Genomic DNA, 19,901 nt, shown 5'->3' with positions numbered 1-19,901 from the left:
TCACTGGCTCACTTTTAATTGTTTTTGAGTATTTCAGTGTGTTTTTGGTCTCATTTCTTTCATCAAACTGTGATGGCAGAATTCATATGAAACTTAAAATGTGTTTCTGTACATATTATATATTTGCATGGCATTTCCCTTAACATGGATATTTTGATAGAATATTTGGACTGGACAGTTCCATCATAAATTTTGGAGAAGTGCTAAAAAAAGAAGGGTAATTATATTTCAGTTGGCACATCATTACATTTTAGGTCAGTTAATAATAAATGTCAAGTCACCCATGGTTTATTGGTTTGTTTGCTTCACTATATTCACTGCCATAATGTCACAAAGAGACTTTAATTGCCACAAGCCCTATGCTTACAGTACTTTTGAGATGGCCAAGCTTTTTTTGCTTCCCAATCCTTTTGTTCATGGTTTGAAATTATAATGAAATGTGAAAATGACCTTGAAAGATGGGAGGAAGGGAAAGATGCTACCTGTGAAACAATCAGAAAACAGAGAGAGGAGCCCACAACTGAGTCTCAGAGAAAGTCTAAGAAAAGATCCTCCCTAATTTAACAGGTAGTAAAAAAAAAAAAAGATGGTGGAAGATTTGTACTTTCGAACTATGTCAACCTCCTAAGTATACCAGACAAGAAACATGATCAGATGAACTAATTCTATTTTATTGCAGGATTACATTAACAGAATCTTGCAAATCTGAAAATACAAATCCCCCTCTGTCTCTTTTTATGACCTGATAAGTTAGGGTGGATCCTGTCTAAGTTTCTCTCTCTGCCCAGTTACTCAGTTGCTGGCTTTCCCCCCTTTTATCTGATCATTCTCTAGGCAGCATCTCTTCCTCCCTTCTCAGGTCTTCCAAGGTCATTTTCACATTCCATTATAGAAACACATTTGAGAATGATCCAGGCAATCTTGATTGCTTGCAGACCTCTTTCTTTTCTCTTCCTTTCCTTCTAACTCTTCCACACATCCAGCAATCTAAGCAAGAGGGAGCAGGGGTAAAACTGATCAGAGTTAATTAGCTATAAACAAACTGGAACTCTTAGTTTCCTTCTGGGTGTTTTCACAGCTTCGCAATTTCCAAGACAGTAACTTCCTCAAAATGGAAAATTCCTGTGCATGGAAAGAGCAGTGACATCTTAAGATTCTGCCCAATAGTGAGTCCTTAGTAACGATCTTGTTTAATCACCAGGGGAAGTCTCAAGTCAAAACCAGGACTCCATATTCATCTAACAACTTCTTTAAAACAGCATTTTGTCAAAGGAGCACATTCTTTTCTATCAGTTGATCGAAAAGTGGAAGAAGCAAGGGAGAATCGGCATTAGTTCCTCTGAATAAAAATGTAACTTCCTTCTCAGAAAAGCAACCACTAATCTTAGAATATCTTAAGTATGACTTCAAATGAGTGATAATGATGATGTTGATGTTGATGTTGATGATGATGATGATGTTTCAGTTGAGTTATGCTTAGGAAGGGATATCTTTACATTACTATTTTCAAGCAATCCCCCAATGGTGGTTCTATGGTCCAATAAAGTATCAATAAAAATAACTACTTGCCTTTTTTATATAATAATAACTATCATACACAAAAATTGGCATGGACAAAAGTTGTCCCCAGTTCTTCAAGGAAAGCTTTAATTCAGAAAATATTGAGATTCGGAACCCCAGGCAAACTGCATAATATTCTCTCAGAACTTCCTTCAGAAATTCTCAAATTGTGTTCCACAATCATCTACCAGTGGCCAATTGCATCCTCCCTGCATGCATTGCCAGTCTGAAGTCTGTCCCTTCAGCCCCCATTTCTTGGCTATCCCCATGAATCAACTGATTTGTAGAAACCAATCCATGGTAGGAAACTGAATAAATTAAAGCATATAAGGGATAATACAAGTAGCAACATGATACTTAAAATTCTGAAAATGGATGGAAGTACAGTTGCTTATTATGAGTGTAATACGTTCACACACAAGCATCCCCAAAGAAAAATAGTGAATAGGAAATGTAGCAATGAATAAGTAAGCACAAGATTTCATTCAGCTGGAAAACTACTTGCTTAGCCCCTTACGATTCAAGAGATTTGTACTGAATAATATATTGATTAGCAAGTAAGCTAACTAGTTGGTTAATTTCTTTATTATTTTATGTATAAATAATTAAAATATCTAAGACTGCCCATTCTGCAATGACTCTGATTAGCTTAGTAAAAGCAAGCAATGGGTTAAAATCCCTATGATCATGCGGGGGGGGTGAAACTTTTAAATGTAAATATAACATAAACATTGGAGGAATTGTTGGTATAGGATGGGTACATAAAATATTTCAAGTGATAAAGAAGATTCTTATTTAAATACTTCTTTTAGAATTAGATTTTCTGGTCCAACATTCAGTTTAGAAAGACCTATAAAAATGGAGGAGATTGAGAAGCATATCCAAATACAAGTGTAATTATTATCTTACTTCCCGAAAACCTGAATTCCCAGACTCTTAAAGACAAAGATGTAGGGAGAGGTATTTGTATAATTTAGTTATCCATGTAGTTTCCAAGAGGTTATTTGGTGGTTTGCAGTTGCAAAATATTTGACACATGTTGCCTTATAAAATAGGAAGACTACGAATGTTGTCAACCTTCATCAACAAATAACGGAATTAGCTCTAGAGTGGGAGATAAGTGTTGATTGACTATGAATGTGAATACTTCTGTCATGATAGCTCTGAAGATTTTAGCAAATTACTATCCCACAAGCTTTGGGGAGTTTTTTAAAATTAAAAAATGAGGATTTTTAAAATAAATAATTAAATTTCTTACTCGAAGAGTGTTGTACAAAAGCAGAGTAATCAAGGAAGTAAATACCCTGAAATCCAATATATAATTCATCTAGTTTTTCCATTTATTATTGCTGCATTTCCCTCCAGTAAAAGGTTTGCCTTTTTAAAACCTGTTCCTCTCTCTGCCTCTCAGTCACAGAAGTTCACCTTTCATTCCTCTTCTGTTTCTCCAGCCTGTTAATTCAGCTGAATAACCTCCTGCCATAATCACCTGATAAATATAGTGGCAAGCCTAGATTACAATGCTAGGACCATTTCCAGAATTTAGAGCAGAGGCAGAGGCAAGCGCTGGCTGTAGCTTAAGGAACAACCTCTTTGGATGACAAAGACAGTGGCTACACAATGTAATTAATGGCCAAAAAAGAGTGGGATGTACCTAGAGGAGGCAGCGCTCCGTGATTACCCAATTTGGAGGCAAAAAGTAGCTGAAGAGAAGTGGAGCTGCTGCCTAGGGTATGATCTTAAAAGACTGTAGGTTTACAGTAAATGAAACTGAACATAGCTTCATAGTTAACATGAACTTTTTAGAATGTAGTCCAATTAATCATATATACACAGAGGAGCCTGTTTCTTCATTTCAGGGTCTGAAAAAAACGATAGCTCTTCTTTTGCAGATACTACTGTATACTGTCTAGCTGTCAAAAAGATGCATGCAGGAAAATTTGCAAAATCAATGTACATAAATCTACCTAAGCCTTCCTAGGCAATTGAAACCACTTAACGTATTTTATTATTCAAAATAGCAACTGGAATCAGACATATTAGTTTCCTAGCAAACATTGATTTCTCCATTCTGAGAAACAGTTTGGGATTTTGGAACCCAGGCTTCAAAAGCTTATTTTTTCCTGAATTACAGAACACACAGAGACATTCATTTTCACAGTGTCATCACTAATGGAGAAGGAAGATCACATTAAAATGTACAACCTCTAGCAGGTCTGCTATAATTTGTGGCATTTTGATCCCTTGCAGTTTCATGGGATTTCGGATAAAGACTGCCAACCTCTTGAAAAACGTTGGTTAATATCACATTAAGTAATTTTATCATGAGGTCCTGCAGGCATATTTCTGGTTATGGATGTCCACAGGTGCACCTCAAGGTTCTGATGACCTCAAATTTCAGGGAATATAATGCCTGTTTACGGGATGTATTTCATTATTCAATGAAGGAATAAAGTTATCCTTTATTTACTAATTACTAAGGCTGAAAGATGTTGATACTGTGGGTGGGAAGAAATCAAGAGCTATGATAGGGTAATAAATCCATAGGCTAGTATATGTAATGTATTCAGTAACTAATTTGTATCTGTAAAAAGTTATAAATGAGTTTTTGTCCTGGCCCAATTTTCTCTCTCTCATCCAACCACTCTCCTGGAAATGTTTTTTGCTTAAGTAACAGTCCATCATACCTTGCAATGTAGCTTGCTGATGTCGTGCCTCCTCTCTGATAGATTAAGAAGCTAAGAGAGAGAAAAAAAATGTACAATATTAGAAGAGTCTGCTTGTGTGGTATATCTTGAGCTTGGTACAAAATGGTGGAAAAACACCTAAAAGCCAAAAATACATAGTTTCAGATCAGTGAAATACCTACACACATATACAAGTTTTCTCTTTCCAAATTTTCAAGAACTCCAAATATGAGTTTTTAAGCTTTATTGACATCACCATGCAGCTCACTGAACTAAAAACTGAACTGGAACTATGAGAGATAATGTTTTTGTTTGGTTTTGAGGATCTTGCTCCTGTTGAGGGTCTTGCTCCTATTATTACCTCATAATAAAATATAGTCTTCAGAATTGATAATAAAGGTGAATGGATGAATTGGCAAAGGGATGCCATATCACAAAGTAACAGTTCATGCCATAAGGATAATTAGAGAAAAAGTAGGTTCTGGAAAAAATTCAGATAAAATATCCATAAGATATTACAACTGTTTTTGAAGTGAACCACCAAGACAGAATTCCAGAAAACATTCACTTCTTGGAAAGTTTTTCAAAGCAAGTTCTGAAATTGAGTCACAGCCTTCCAAAGTGCTTACCAAGTAATTGTCCCCATGCTTGGATTTAAGCATTTGAGCCACCTCCTTCAGGTTGCTGCAGAAGGTCTGTTCTTCCGACAAACTTGCAAAGTTGACAGCAATTATCCGTTCTGTGACATATACCAGATCTAGTTCACAAGTGTCTTCCATGGCCTGGTTTAGGCTCAAGTTCCTAGGCCAAAGAAAAACAATTGAACAATCAACAGTTGAGATATAAGATGTAAGTTGTGAAGGATCTGCCTGTGTACTCATCAGCAAGCACTTTTTCACTTTACTTGTGTTGTCAATTCTGAAGTGTGTTCTTGGAGTGTTAACAAGTTGGGTTCTCAAATTCTGTTCTCATGGGGGGGGGTGGGTTTCCAGGAGAACTTTTAATTAAATTTCCTTGTACATATGTTTTGGAATCTGAATTGGGGAAACAGGATACTCCTTTCAAAATTACACTTTTCTCCCAGATGATATTTGTAGCTTCCTTTTTTAATTGGAATGCTGGCAAATGTAGATTATTTTTCCATAAGGAAGTATGGCTGGTATTAAACAGCATATGAAACCAAGGGATTCCTAGAGACCACTGCAGAAGGGAAAATACACCAACAGATAATCATTTCAAGAAGTCCTATGGCATCATAGGATGAAGGACAAGGGGACAAGGGAAAAATCAGGACGGTATGCAAAGTATATTGCCTTGAATTCCTGATGGTAAATCAGAATACAAATCTACAAATTAAGCCATTTGTACAAATGGGTAGCAAAGAACCAAGTGTTCAATAAACACAACAAAGAGTCTTCTCTTATAAAACTATCGCAAGACAAATGTTGATGAATTAGAGACCCTCCATGAACTAGAATAAACATGAAAACCCGTGTTTCTCAATCTCAGCAAGTCTAAGACGTGTGGATCTGAACTTCCAAGATTTCCCAGCCAGAATTCTTCATTAAGCAATTGTGGGAGGTAAAGTCCACACATCTTAAAAGTTGCTGAGATTGAGAAAGACAGGTCTGTACTAATGGTTCTGTGTAAGTATAAAATTCACAGAGGAAAAAACTTTCAGATTGTACCAGACATCACATTCCTCCAGGGTTGAAAGTAGTGAATAGTACAGAATAGTAGTTGCTGGAATTAGAGCTGCTGGTGCTATAATGTGGTTGACCATTGTGGGAAGAGTCTGATCTGGTCTAGCTCTCCTTTGTTTTTTAAATCAATTTACAACAAGGTTGAAACATTAATGGATTGTATTCCTAATTAAAAATAAATCAGTGGCTGGAGCTCCATAGCTAAGATACTTCATACAAAAATCTCGTCAACTCTTGAGGTTTACCTTGAAGGTTTACGTTGTGCCTGCATAATTTGAGGGGATCTTGAAAACACCTAAAGTAGAAAAAATTGAGAGGAAGATAAAGAAGAAAATGTCATATTTTTTCATCACAGATTGGCACAATCGGCAGAAAAAGTGAAGAAACCAAGTCTCTGCTTATTTTCCAAACCCCATATGAATAGCAAAGATAAAATCTGATGTGTGTTGGGATAGGAAGAGTTGTCAGTTTGAAGTGGCTCATAAAAAATGCTATAAACCTCCACTTTGAAAAACATCCCATATTCCCCGATATTGGAGAATTTATTTTTAAAGTGCATTTTTCTCATTTCTCTGCATTTGCACAATTGTTAGTGTTGCAGTTTGCATTTCATAACATATTGAAGATAACACATGAGAAAAATCAGAGAAGTGGAGAAAATAAAATCCAGAGCAAGTCCCAATTTAGTACTAATAATAATAAAGTTGGAAGGGACCTTGGAGTCATCTAGTCCAGTGATGGCGAACCTTTTAGAGACTGAATGCCCAAACTGCAACCCAAAACCCACTTATGCATCATCGGGTGCGCGGTGGGTGTGGCCCATTGGCTGGGTGTGGCCCATTGGCTGGGTGTGGCTGCGGTGGTAATGGCAGACTGGGTGGGAAAAAAAGTTCAATCAATCAATTCCAACTTTGCAAGATCTTTTTTTCCCCCACGAGTTGAAATTGACTGATTGATTGAACCTTTTTTTTTTTTGCACACAGCGTCGGAGGCCTAAACCGAAAAGGTTTTATAAAACCCAGTTGAAGACCTAGAACTGGGGCGACAGCGCGCGTGCCCACAGAGAGGGCTCTGAGTGCTGCCTCTGGCACCCCTGCCATCACTGATCTAGTCCAACCCCCTGCTCAGGCAGGAAACCCTATACCATTTCAGACAAATGGCTGTCCAGTCTCTTCTTAAAAACTTCCAGTGTTGGAGCATTCACAGCTTCTGGAGGCAAGTTGTTCCACTGATTAATTGTTCTAACTGTCAGGAAATTTCTCCTTAGTTCTAGGTTGCTTCTCTCTTTAGTTAGTTTCCATCCGTTGCTTCTTGTCCTGCCTTCAGGTGCTTTGGAGAATAGCTTGACTCCCTCTTCTTTGTGGCAGCCCCTGAGATATTGGAACACTGCTATCATGTCCCCCCTCATCCTTCTCTTCATTAAACTAGACATACCCAATTCCAGCAACCGTTCCTTATATGTTTTAGCCTCCAGTCTCCTGATCATTTTTGTTGCTCTTCTCTGTACTCTTTCTAGAGTCTCAACATCTTTTTTACATCATGGTGACCAAAACTGGATGCAGTATCCCAAGTGTGGCCTTACCAAGACATTGTAAAGTGGTATTAACACTTCACGTGATCTTGATTCTATCCCTCTGTTAATGCAGCCTAGCACTGTGTTGGCTTTTTTGGCAATTGCAGCATACTGCTGGCTCATATTTAAGTGATTGTCCACTAGGACTCCAAGATTCCTCTCACAGTTGCTACTATTGAGCAAGGTACCACCTATACTATACCTGTGCATTTGGTTTTCTTGCCTAAATGTAAAACCTTACTTTTTTCACCATTGAATTTCATTTTGTTAGATAGCACCCACTGTTCAAATCTGTCAAGATCCTTCTGTATCTTAAGCCTATCTTCTGGAGTATTGGCTATTCCTGCCAGCTTAGTGTCGTCTGCAAATTTGATGAGTTCCCCATTTATCCCCTCATCCAAATCATTGATGAAGATGTTGAAGAGCACTTGGCCCAGAACAGAGCCCTGGGGCACCCCACTACACTACATATTCCTTTCTGTGTTGCAAGTCAAATAGAATATATTAAATATGTTTAGGGTTTTTTTTCTTTTCAGTAAGATGCTCAGACTAAATTATAGATCTTTTCTGCCAGTGTCCCTCGAAAAGTGGAGGGAAAATGTAGGCATAAGAAAGGAAACTACACTAGCTGATAGTATATTCTCTTAGCAAATTTGTGAACAAGGAATGGTTTACTTCTAAAATTGAATCTGACTGCTTGCTCACTCCATGGAAACTCCATAGCTAAATTCAATTTTAAAAAGACTTTTGGGAACTTTATAAATTGCAATCTTAAACTACACTGAACAAAGCACATCTTTGCAGTTAGAGATCCTCTGAAGATAGCATTTAGAAATTAGAAGGGGAAAAAAAAGGATTGTTATGAAATCTGGCTTCTAGATTTAATTCTAGAATAAACCAGCAAGTTTTACTGCAGATTTCTCAGAGAAGGCAATTTCACGGAACCCTTTAGATCTCTCCTGGAGAAATATGATCTTACTAAGCACTAGGAGAAAGCATTATAATACACTGCAAGATCTCTTCATGTCCCTAGAACTGTACTTATCCAAAATTTTCACAGAACAAAATATCAGGAGGAAATATCTAAATTGTTGAAGCAGGAAGTTTCTATTTATACATTGTTCTCACTCTTTCCCCCACCCACCCCCAAATTCCTTATGTGCTTATTTTATTCAATGACTTTATAACCCCAGCAGGAACACTAAGTGGGGGTTCTAATTAAAAAAATACATGAGGATACACACACACACACACACGCACACACACCATCAGAATAACAGAGTTGGAAGGGACCTTAGAGGTCTAGTCCAGGGCTTTTCAACCAGTGGTACGGGTACCACCTGTGGTACATTGGCACCTGGCAGGTGGTACGTGACCATCCTAGAAAAGTGGTAGAGGGGGAGGGGAATGAGCTGAACCGGTGGCAGCACCGCACAAGCCTGAGCGAGAGATGGCTGGAGCTGCAGGGCTGTCAGGGCTCAGCGGAAGCGCCAGGATCAGTGCCGCTTTCCAGCTGATCGACGCTTCTTCGGGGCTGTCAGGGCTCAGTGGAAGCTCCAGGATCAGCACCAGGCTCCAGCTGGAGATCAGCGCTGATCCTGGTGCTTCTGTTGAGCCCTGAAGAAGCACCAATCAGCTGGAAAGCAGCACTGATCCTGGTACTTCTGCTGAGCCCAGAAGCGCCAATTAGCTGAAATGTTGCAACATCTCCAGGGTCTTGTGATTTACTCTCAGATGCTTGGCAACTGATTCATATTTATGACAGTCACAGTGTCCCAGGGTCATGTGAAGTGACCAAAACCTGCTGCAACTACCCAGCAGACGGGGGGAATAAAAGCCAAACATCCCCACCCCACCCCCGCTGCCAATCATCCTCAACAGAAATGCTCACAACAATGAAAACCTCGGACAGGAGGAAGAGCACCACCGGGTGGGCAGGCAGGTGTCTTGCTTGGCTGTGCCTTGGGGGGGCACTTTTTTCAGTGCCATTGTAACTTCAAACAGTCACTAAGTGAACTGTTGTAAGTCGAAGATTACCTGTACTTTATTACTTTTTTCCTTTTGGGGGGGGTCATCAAGTTTTTGACACCTTGCTGGTGGTACTTGGATGTTGCCATATCCTAAAAGTGGTACAATGGGTGAAAAGGTTGAAAAGCCCTGGTCTAGTCCAACCCCCTACTCAAGCAGGAAACCCTATATTTGTTTTGGGGCAAACGGCAATCCCATCTCTTCTTAAAAACCTCTAGTGATAAAGCACCCAAAAGACAAATTATTTCATGGGCTGGGTCTATTTCACATTAAAATTCTAAAGCTGAGTTAACTACACCCAATTGGGATGTTTACATAGCTGTGGCCAAGAAAGGCTAGATGGTGACTTAATTCAAGAGTGGGCAACATTCACAGGACCACATGCTGCAACTTAGTCTCCTGATTTTCAAGGGTCAAAGGGGGTCATCCCTTTTAGCCTGATTTTTTTTGGATTTAGCAAGTGACTAAGAATGAAGACAGAAACAGGAAGCTTCCCAGAAAAAAAAACCCTATTCCCTTTCCCATCATTATCCTCCCTTAAAGGACAAAAATATTCATCAGTCAGATTCAGATATGTTGCTAGACAATTCCAGCAACCTGATCTTGGGCATTAGGGAGATGCAACTCAAATGTTGGGAGACTATGCATATCACATAGGTCAGTGATGGTGAACCTTTTAGAGACCGAGTGCCCAAGCTGCAACCCAAAACCCACTTATGCATCGTCGGGTGCTGGGTGGGTGTGGCCCATTGGCTGGGTGTGGCCCATTGGGTGGGCGTGGCTGTAGTGGTAACAGCAGACTGGGTGGGACTAAAAAGTTCAATCAATCAATTCCAACTTTGCAAGATCTTTTTTTTTCCCGTGAGAAGTTGAAATTGACTCATTGATTGAACCTTTTTTTTTTTTGCACATGGCCACAGACGCCTAAAGTGAAAAGGTTTTATAAAACCCAGCTGAAGGCCTAGGACTGGGGCAACGGCGCGCGTGCCCACAGAGAGGGCTCTGAGTGCCGCCTCTGGCACCCGTGGCATAGGTTTGCCACCACTGACATAGGTTGTCCTCCTGTAGCTTAACTTGATGGCTTTGTTAAGATAAAGGACTGCCTCCCGTAACATGTTGAACTGCAAACTATCGAACCCTATTATTTTCACCTAGTCTAGCATGTTGTATGAATCAGGACACCAAATGGGGTTGATATCAAATGCAGGTTTTTATGCCATTCTCCTTGGGAACCACAACTGGATTGATATTTGCTAATAACATGTTTTTAGCAATTTTGCAAAAGCTATGCATATTCATGTCAAGAATGGCTGTATCCCAGAGCCTTGAAACAGAACAAGAATCAAACACATATGAAGCAACAGGGTTACACGTTCTACTTTCCTGAAAAGTAGAGAATATTATTAGAACTATTGCTTTTGGAGAATGGCCTCACCAAACCTAGAGAATATAATACTGCCAATCATATCACATCTATCTTTTGTTGTTTTACCAATATACGTTTGTGCACTTCCAATATCTCTGATGTTCACAAGAGGACACTGAACTAAGGTGAAGATTATTTTATTTTATTTTATAATCTCAAATAGGTGTCTCTGGGCATCCTACAATTCTATAATATTAAAAATGTCACTTCTTGCTAATATACAGAACCTCCCAAAAATGATCAGAAGGAATAAACAAATCATATATCTGGTCTATTTTAGAAACAAGATGAAAATATTTTAGAACTTTAGAATTCAGTGAGAATTTTGGAAGCATTTTAATTTAAAGTACAGTAAATACAGTGCAGATGGCCCAAAGTGATATTATGCATGTTCTTTCACTTTCTCATACAAAGTTAAGTACTCTCTTTTATATATTCTTATGAATATTTTTTCATACACATACAGATGGATGTACAAGTGTTCTTCATTCTTTATATAAAAATGGAAAGACATACAGATGGATGCAAAATATTCTCACATACATGGTGAAATGCACATTTATATTTTTCCTGCTGAAGTTAGTGCTGCATAAATAGAAAATAAAGTTCTTTCTCCAATGAAACAATATTACCTGGCTTATATCGATACATAGTCATTAAATACCTTTTTCACATCCTGTAGATTTGGAAGGGGATCTGATTTTAAAAACATACTAGCCAACTTTGTACAACACACAAACCTTGGTTAGCCTTTTTTCAAAATCAGTCTGTATAGATTACAATCAACGTATATTGTGAACCCAGAAAATGGATTAATCCAGTAACCAAGCCAAAGATTTTATGAATATAGCCATCTATAATCACATGAATCTTCCCCACATTTCCTTTAATGACCCTATAATCCTAAAATCTGATCCAAAAATTCTATCCTGCCAACCGAGGCCAAAGAAGAATACATATTCCTTTTGGTAGATATTTAGCATATTTCCCACTTACCCTTAGAGAGTAGCTCGGAATGCAATTTGGCATCTCCTTGCCACATATGCCTACATATCTGGGCTTAAACCAAGACTTACCTTAGGCAGAGATAGGGTTTTCCTAAGCCAGTTTGAAGCCAAGGTTCCCATCTTTCTGAAAACTCCATCCAAAACAATCCTTTTCTTTGCTACCAAAAATCAGCTCAAACAAGTACACAATAATGCAAGCAGAGTATTTGATTAAGGAGCAACATAAGCCAGGCATACAGCAGGCATTATGTTTGCGGCAGATAGCCTCTGATGCAACAGCTTTGGTCCCTGGGTCTCACAGGGAAGCATCCTAATTATAAACAGCTCCCTTGTTATTACTCAAGTGGAAATAAAGCCCTACCCTTCCTGAAACTCCCTCCAACACACACACACACATACACATGCGCGCACACATACACACCCCACGAGAAATAGTCAGGCAGATATCAGCTGATAGGAATAACAGCTTCTAGGCAAATTAAGCAATCAGAAAAGATCCTATCCAGAATTTAGGTCCAGGCAGAAAGTTGAGCGGGACTGACTAATCTTTCGAAAGGCTGGGATTGTTCACAGCATCACTTCCCTCTTTCCTGCCTACAACTGAAAAGAAAATGTGTGCTAATCGGTTGCAACAAAAGCCACAAATTAAGCCAATGAGATGTCAAAGCTATTTGTATAAAATAGGGGTGGGGCCACATGCAGCTTCCAAACCACATTCATTGTAGCCTTGGTGCGACAAATAAATCATTGATCTAGTAGTTACAATTTTAAGAACAGAAATAACGGTAAGTCCCCCGTGTTTTATAAAACAGGGATATGAAGAATCCTCCAGATCCTTTTTGTCTCTTTCCGCTGCCTCAAACCTGGAAAACTGAAATATTTTGGAAACAGTTTTTTAAAAATAAAAAACAAAAAAACACTACCCCAAAACGGTTTTCTTTTAAAATAATTAATGTGTATTTATTGAGGGCAGGGCTCTTTTATGACTCGTGGACTTCAACTCATGGCTGGCTCAGGAATTCTGGGAGTTGAAGTCCACGAGTCTTAAAAGAGCCAAGGTTGCCTACCCCTGAACTAGGGGATGGTGCTCATCTCTATTTCTTAGCCAAAGGAGCCTGCCTTAGCCAAAGACATTTCTGCGGTCATGTGGCCAGCCTGACTATACACTGAGGGGCACGGAACACTGTTACCTTCCCACCAAAGTGGTACCTATTTAACTCCTCGCATTTACATACTTTCAAATTGCTAGACTGGCAGGAGCTGGGGTAAGTAACAGGAACTCACCCTGTCACACGACACTCGGGGTCTTGAACCTGAGCTGTCAGCTTTTCAGCTGACAAGCTCAGCATCTTTAATCATTGAGCCATCGCATCCCTATGTTCATATACCACTGTTCTTTATTCTTCCAAAAGATTTCCTATCAGCTTGCAATAGGAAGACTTATATCTACAGTTGCAAAGTGAGGACAAGCAGCATGAATGCAAAAGTAAGATGTTCTTTGTAGATAGGACATTCTACGGTATGCTCATCAAACAAGAAAAAAGAGTTCAGCTTGTTTACGGCTGAGTATTTGGCCAAGTTGGGGGGGGGGTATTTGGCTCTAGAGGTTGGTGGATGTGTCTTCCCTAAGCTTCATAGGACAGAAGCAGTACAAAGGAGTCATTTGTAAAAATTTAGCCAGCCAATTTATTTATTGTTAAATTAAATTATATACAGGTAATTCTCGACTTATAACCACAACTGAGCCCAAAATTTAGGTTGCTAAGCAAGACATTTGTTAAGTGAGTTTGGCCCCATTTTATGATCTTCCTTGACACAGTTATTAAGTGAATCATGGCAGTTGTTAAGTGAATCTGCCTTCCTTATTGACTTTGCTTGTCAGAAGATTGCAAAAGGTGATCACATGATCCCGGGACATGGCAACTGTCATAAATGTGAATCAGTTGCCAACTGTCTGAATTTTGATCACGTGACCATGGGGATGCTGCAACAGTTGTAAATGTGAAAAATGGTCAAAAGTCACTTATTTCGGTGATATTGTAACTTTGGACAGTCACTGAATGAACTATTGTTAAGTCAAGAACTACCTGTATTTACATTTAAAAGACTAAACATAACAATAGTAGTATGAGTAAATCAAATTTTACAATTAAGCAGTTGCCATCCTTTCCCCCTGTTACCACTATTGAGGTTGCATTTAGCTAACTAGGATCAGAGAAGAAGACATATTATGGTCCTTTAGTAACTTCAACACATACAACCCAGTATTTAATTTCATCTAGGAACAAAGCAACAGATTTCTCTCCAGGACTTCTTCCCTGTCATTATAATTCATCCATGGTTTTTTATTCCTATAAACACACAGATAGCTACTGAGCAATCTCTGGCAATGATTTATTTCACATAGGTAGATGTGTCTTTATTAGAACATCTTAGAAAATCAATAGGCAAAATATAAAAGTTGGAAAAATATAAAGTGTAAATAGGTACCAGGGGAGAGATCCTTCCACAACAGCATCCACTAATAATTGTTTTATACAATTATTATTTTTGGAATTCTGTATACATTTTTTTAAAGGACAGTCTGTTAGTATTGCAACTGCTTAGTCTCTATAGGTGATACCAAATTCCATACAGGAATTTTGAAGAAGCTAAATGGAGCTTCAGCCCTTCTTTCAACAAACATCAAGGTTCTGTGTTGGTCATAGTGGGAAGATTCATACTTCTTGTCAATGCAGGAAACTAGCTGGAAAGTAGAAATAGAGCAATTTCAATTCTCTCTAGTGGGCCAAGGGCCCTTTTTTGAGGAAAAATGGATTAGTAAAGTATTTATGCAGGTTAGTAACTTCAAAGGTCTGATTTATAATAGAAATAGGATCATAATTAAGGGTGAGTTATTAAGTGTACTTAATCCATTTGAAAGGTGACGAGATTCATTTTTTTCATCCCTGTGTTATACTGTTTTAATAACTTTGATTTTACTCTTAAATATGATGTCTTATCTCATGGCCCAAAGCATGTTATAATTAATAAAAGAACAAAAATATATTGAGGCAAGTAACGGAAGCTGTAGGATTATCTGCCCAAGTATCAGACTAAACTGGCTTGCCTTGGCTATGTTCTACTTTCACTTCAAAGTAATGGAGATAAAATATGCTGTTTTCATTGGATCACTGGTATTTTTTTCTGCTGACAGAGATATCTGACCAAAATTCCGGATGGTTCTGCCTACTCAACACTTTATCAAGAATTACTAAGGGGTGCAACTAGAGAAGCGGGAAGGGCAGTCTCCTTTTTCCAGGTACTTACAAGATACTTCCTAGACCAGGGGTAGACAATCTCGGCTCTTTTATGACTCATGGACTTCAACTCCCAGCATAGCTGACTCAGGAATTCTGGAAGTTGAAGTCCATGAGTCATAAAAGAGCCGAGGTTGCCTACCCCTGTCCTAGACTAAAGCCACTACAGTTACAGGTAAATATGAGTAGTCCAAAGCTTTTTTTTTTTTTTTTGGAGAAAACAGTCCATTACTGGTGCTTTCCTTACGAGGAGACTCTAACACACTGCCTGAGACTCTAACACACTGCCTGAGAATTCATACATCAACCACACTGAATAGAAATTAAAAACAGATGAGACTCTGTTGTTGACCAGCCAAATGAACAACATTAACTATCACATGTCAAATTAGAACAGTGCTCTTCAAAGATTCTGCTAATAGACCAGAGATGCTGATGACAACAAACTTATGGAGGAGTTTCTGTTGATGTTTATATTAGGTTGCATATCTAATATATAAAAGAGTCAGTGCCACAGAATTCTTATTTTCCAGAGCACACAGAAGCCCTGCTCAGTTCATATCCACATGATTTCATTTTAGCTTCTTCAATTGTTAAAGGTTTGGATAGGTTGCCAAGAAAAGAAAAAAAAGGAATCTCATGAGCAGTAGCAGCCAGCTCATCTCCTCCCTCCCCAAGCAATGCAATCAAAGGCCCTGTGATACCAAGACAACTGCAACCGATTAGATATGCTTATCTGTAGTGGCAAAACAGAACATCCCACAAGAACATTCAGCAGTAATGCAAGAGCTCTACTAGCCTAAGCTAACAATCTGAGCAACCTTTAGGTGAAGGTCTAAGTCACACTCACAACCCTCCTGGACTTCTGGAAAGCTGCTAAAATCTGGCAAGCATTAGTCAGGATGTTAAGGGACCAAATACAAGTAGTCCTCGGTTAACTATGGTAATTGGGACCAGAATTTCCACTGCTAAGTAATACAGTCATAAAGTGAGAGGTCACATGAGCACATCACTTAGCAAAAGCAATCCTGCACTCCCCATCGCTCCTGTTAGATGAGGATTGTGGATCATTAAGCAAGTCCCAGGCAGCTTGCAAGCAATCCAGCAGGCAGGTAAGGTAGGGCAAGGCAGGGCCGGGCAGGGGAGGGTGGGAGAGACTATCAGAGGGACTTGCAAACTTCCCAGCCAGTGTCCCAATTGACTTTGCTTGTGAGAATTGGACAGGGGAGGTCGCAAATGGGGACCATGAGTGCAAGGAGGTGGCCAAGCCCCCAGGTCGCAATCACATGACTGCAGGAGTGCTGGGGCAACCAGGCCCTCAAGGTGATAAGTCTCCTTTTTCAGCATTGTCCTAACTTCAAACGTTGAACTTCATTCATAAATTGTTGAATGAAAGGCTACCTGTATACAGGTCTTTATTTTTATCAAATTGCTATATATTGCCCTGAATGTTTTTTTTCTTATGTTGGAGTACTTTAAACTGTTTATGGGGTTGAATTATTTTTTTAATATCATTTTGTATGGAATATTCACTGCCCAGAATTATGTATTTACGATAAGCAGCTGTATAAATTTTCTACATAAATGAATACTTTTTCTCAGGCAAACCGATGGATGGCTCTTCTCCCAGAGAATGCCTTTTCATACTCTAGTCCTTGAAGGAGGACATTGGGCTTAGGGCAAGATGTTTTTCATTTCTTCTCAAAGAAAAACAGTTTTGTTTCCAGACACTCCTTGACTCTCAAGAAATTTCCATCTTCTCAGAGCGGGTCCAGATGTTATATTTCAAAAGACTGAGCTTTTTCTCTTTTCATATTTCCTTCTTTAAAGCAGGAAATCACAGATTGTACTGGCTAATTCTGTAACTAGAAAAAAATGTTTCTTCTACTTATCTAGTTATAAAAGATACCTTGGTGAATTTCCATTCCTTACCAGTTATCACAGCGACAACCAACTAGACCACCCAGAGGAGCTTTTAGCTAGCTGCTAAGTGCCTAGGGAACTATTTTTCAATGTATTTGGACAGTGACTTTCATAAGGTTGATATTTATCAAATGTAGAATGAAAAATGTGATTGCTAAAAAGTTGAAAATGACTTGATGGTACATAATCAACCAATAAGCACTTTCAGAATTCTGAACTGAATAATATTATGAAGCAAAAAAAAATCAATTCAGTACTATTGCAATAGCAGTAACTGTGAGAGGGATCTAGTAGTCCTATTGGGCAATTACTTAAATATGAGCCAACAGTGTGTTGGAGCTACCAAAAAAACCCAATGCATCAACAGGGGCTGAATCAAGATCATGAGAAGTGGTAATACTGCTTTATACCCCACTGGTAAGACTATATTAGGGATACTGCATCCAGTTTTTGTTACAGTGATACAAAAAAGGTGCTAAGATTCTAGAAAGATCAACAAAGATGATGAAGGAATTGGAAGCTAAAACATTTGAAGAAAGGTTTTAAGTACTAGGTATGTCTAGTCTAATGAAGAGAAAGACTAGGGATGACACAATAGCAGTCTTCCAATATTTAGAGGCTGTCACAAAGAAGAGGGGGGTATCCAATTCCTCAAAGCACTCAAACGCAGGACAAGAAGTAACAGACAGAAACTTATCAAGGAAAGATCCAATCTAGAACTAATTTCTAGAACAAATTTCCTGACAGTGAGAACAATTAATCAGTAGAATGGCTTACCTCCAGAAGTTGTTGGTCCTCCATCACTGAAGTTTTAGGAAGAGATTGGACAGTCGTTTGTTCAAAATGGTATAAGGTCTCCTGCTTGAGCAGAGAGTTGGACTAGAAGACCTCCTAGACCCCTTCCAACGCTGTTATTCTGTTATTAACAGCTTTCTTTTCTTGCAGTAACAGAGTGACTATATGCTTCATGTAAGACCTAGGGGGCCAGTGTATTTGACTTCTGGTTTCTTTGTAAGTGTTTTATGTGGCTCTTAATACTGAGTTTCTTAAATTTGTTCCCAAATCAGTGAACATTATGTTCAGAATATGTGAGGATGTTTTTATTGCACTGTCATTGGAAAAACAATGTTGCATTTTCTATTTAGAACTTGAGTTCTAAATAGTTCTAGTCTGTTTCAGTTCTAGTCTGTTTCAATGAAAGACCACTGCATTGGATTTATGATACATTCACTAAATAAATTAGGACTGTTCATACTTCAAAATAAGCCTGAGCCCAGCACCTCTCTACTCTTCATAAAAGCAGCCCATAATTTTTCATGTTTCTGTGCCAAACAAAGAAAAAGTTGTGTCTGAAAGCCTGAAAAAATAGCCTGCTTTAATGAAGAACAGAGAAGTGAAAAACTCTGGTTTATGCAAGATCCAGGATACTATTTTCCAAATCATTTTTTGGAAAAATGAGAAACGCAATTCTGAACGTAACTGTTAATAAACTCAGCATGTAATAATTTTAAGTAAAGTTATATATACTGAATCTTAAGTACAGTTAGGAGAGATTGGAAATGGGCTTAAATTGTGTTAGCTGTATTTCCCTTGTATTCTTCCCAGGCTAAGAACAGTTCCCTCGGGAGTTAAGCTTATTCCCCAATTTCTCTGTCTTTAAGAAGGCAAAACCTTTCCCTTCAGCTTGGACTTACAGACTAAATGAAAGATGATTTCATTTGAGTTAATTAAGTGATATAATGCATCAAATTAATGATGATTTTAATTGCTGTTTTAACCAGATTTTAACTGTTTTATGTTTTGCTTTTGCTTTGTTATCTATTTCCATCTTCCATTTCCTAAGAGTGGAAAAGCAAGGCAGAGTACAGTGAAAATGTAAATAAATTAAGATGGATTCAATTAAGCTGACTTTAATGCAATGTTTGGAAAACCATTTCCTAAGTCATATCATTTGCCATTTCCTAAGTCATATCATTTGCAAATTGTTTAGCACTAATGTTTCACTCCTGATGCTAGACCAAAGAGCTGCACTATTGTTGACAGGCCTTAGGGACAATCTCCAGCATCATCGTTCAGTTCAGCTGGAAAATAAGATGCAGTTTTGTTGCTAAATGGGTTAGAAACATGATAACACAAAGGAAAGGCTGAAATAGCTGTACGAACCAGGGATTTGGGCAGCTCTCATAGCCAGAAAGACTCATGTCATTGCAGAGAATTAGATGGGGAACTACTTGACATGGAACAGAAGAGATGTTGTGTCAATCACTATAAACTCTAAAAGAGAGAAACTTACCGGGGTATCTACATGTTTTGCAGGGCTCTCCTCAGTGGATGGCTGCACAGAGAAGAAAAACAAAGAAAGCATAAAAGCCAAGTTCAAATGTAAAACTTCCTTGCATATTTATAAAACAAACTTTCAAGTTCCCATACAATTTTCCTACATCCCTCTTCCCTCCTGTAGCTGTGGAAGGAGATTCAAAAGGTCAGGAATCCCTGGAAGCTGGCCAGGCTCCCCAGTTAATGACCAAGTTCAATTCTAAAGGATAGAGAGGAAGTTAATGTTGAGTGCAAATACAAATCATCCAAACCACTTTTAAACATGAATTAGGTCAAAAGGGGCCTTACTGTATAACTGGGTAAAAGAGTTTGCTAAAATTTTAACTCTGTATTTTCTAGTTAGTCCATTTTCTGCCAT

At 38.6% G+C, this 19,901-nt stretch overlaps 1 protein-coding gene across 1 annotated transcript in view; it reads right to left on the bottom strand.

Moving 5' to 3' along the window:
• TNS1 (tensin 1) overlaps nt 1-19,531 on the bottom strand; it is a 120,486-nt gene extending 100,955 nt beyond the window's left edge. Inside the window, exons 1-4 of the mRNA XM_029283557.1 lie at nt 19,500-19,531; nt 6,196-6,245; nt 4,877-5,048; nt 4,248-4,298 (exon numbers count right to left, since the gene is read on the bottom strand). Coding sequence (XP_029139390.1) covers nt 4,248-4,298; nt 4,877-5,048; nt 6,196-6,221 — 249 coding nt within the window. The 5' untranslated portion in view covers nt 6,222-6,245; nt 19,500-19,531. The remainder of the gene's footprint in view (nt 1-4,247; nt 4,299-4,876; nt 5,049-6,195; nt 6,246-19,499) is intronic.
• Between the last annotated feature and the right edge of the window lie 370 nt (nt 19,532-19,901).

This window comes from Protobothrops mucrosquamatus, unplaced genomic scaffold, assembly GCF_001527695.2.
Source record: "Protobothrops mucrosquamatus isolate PMUCROS unplaced genomic scaffold, P.Mucros_1.0 scaffold132, whole genome shotgun sequence".
NCBI classification, from domain to species: Eukaryota; Metazoa; Chordata; class Lepidosauria; order Squamata; family Viperidae; genus Protobothrops; species Protobothrops mucrosquamatus.
The sequence above is the reverse complement of the archived record's forward strand: the minus strand, read 5'-3'. Positions and strand labels throughout refer to the sequence as shown.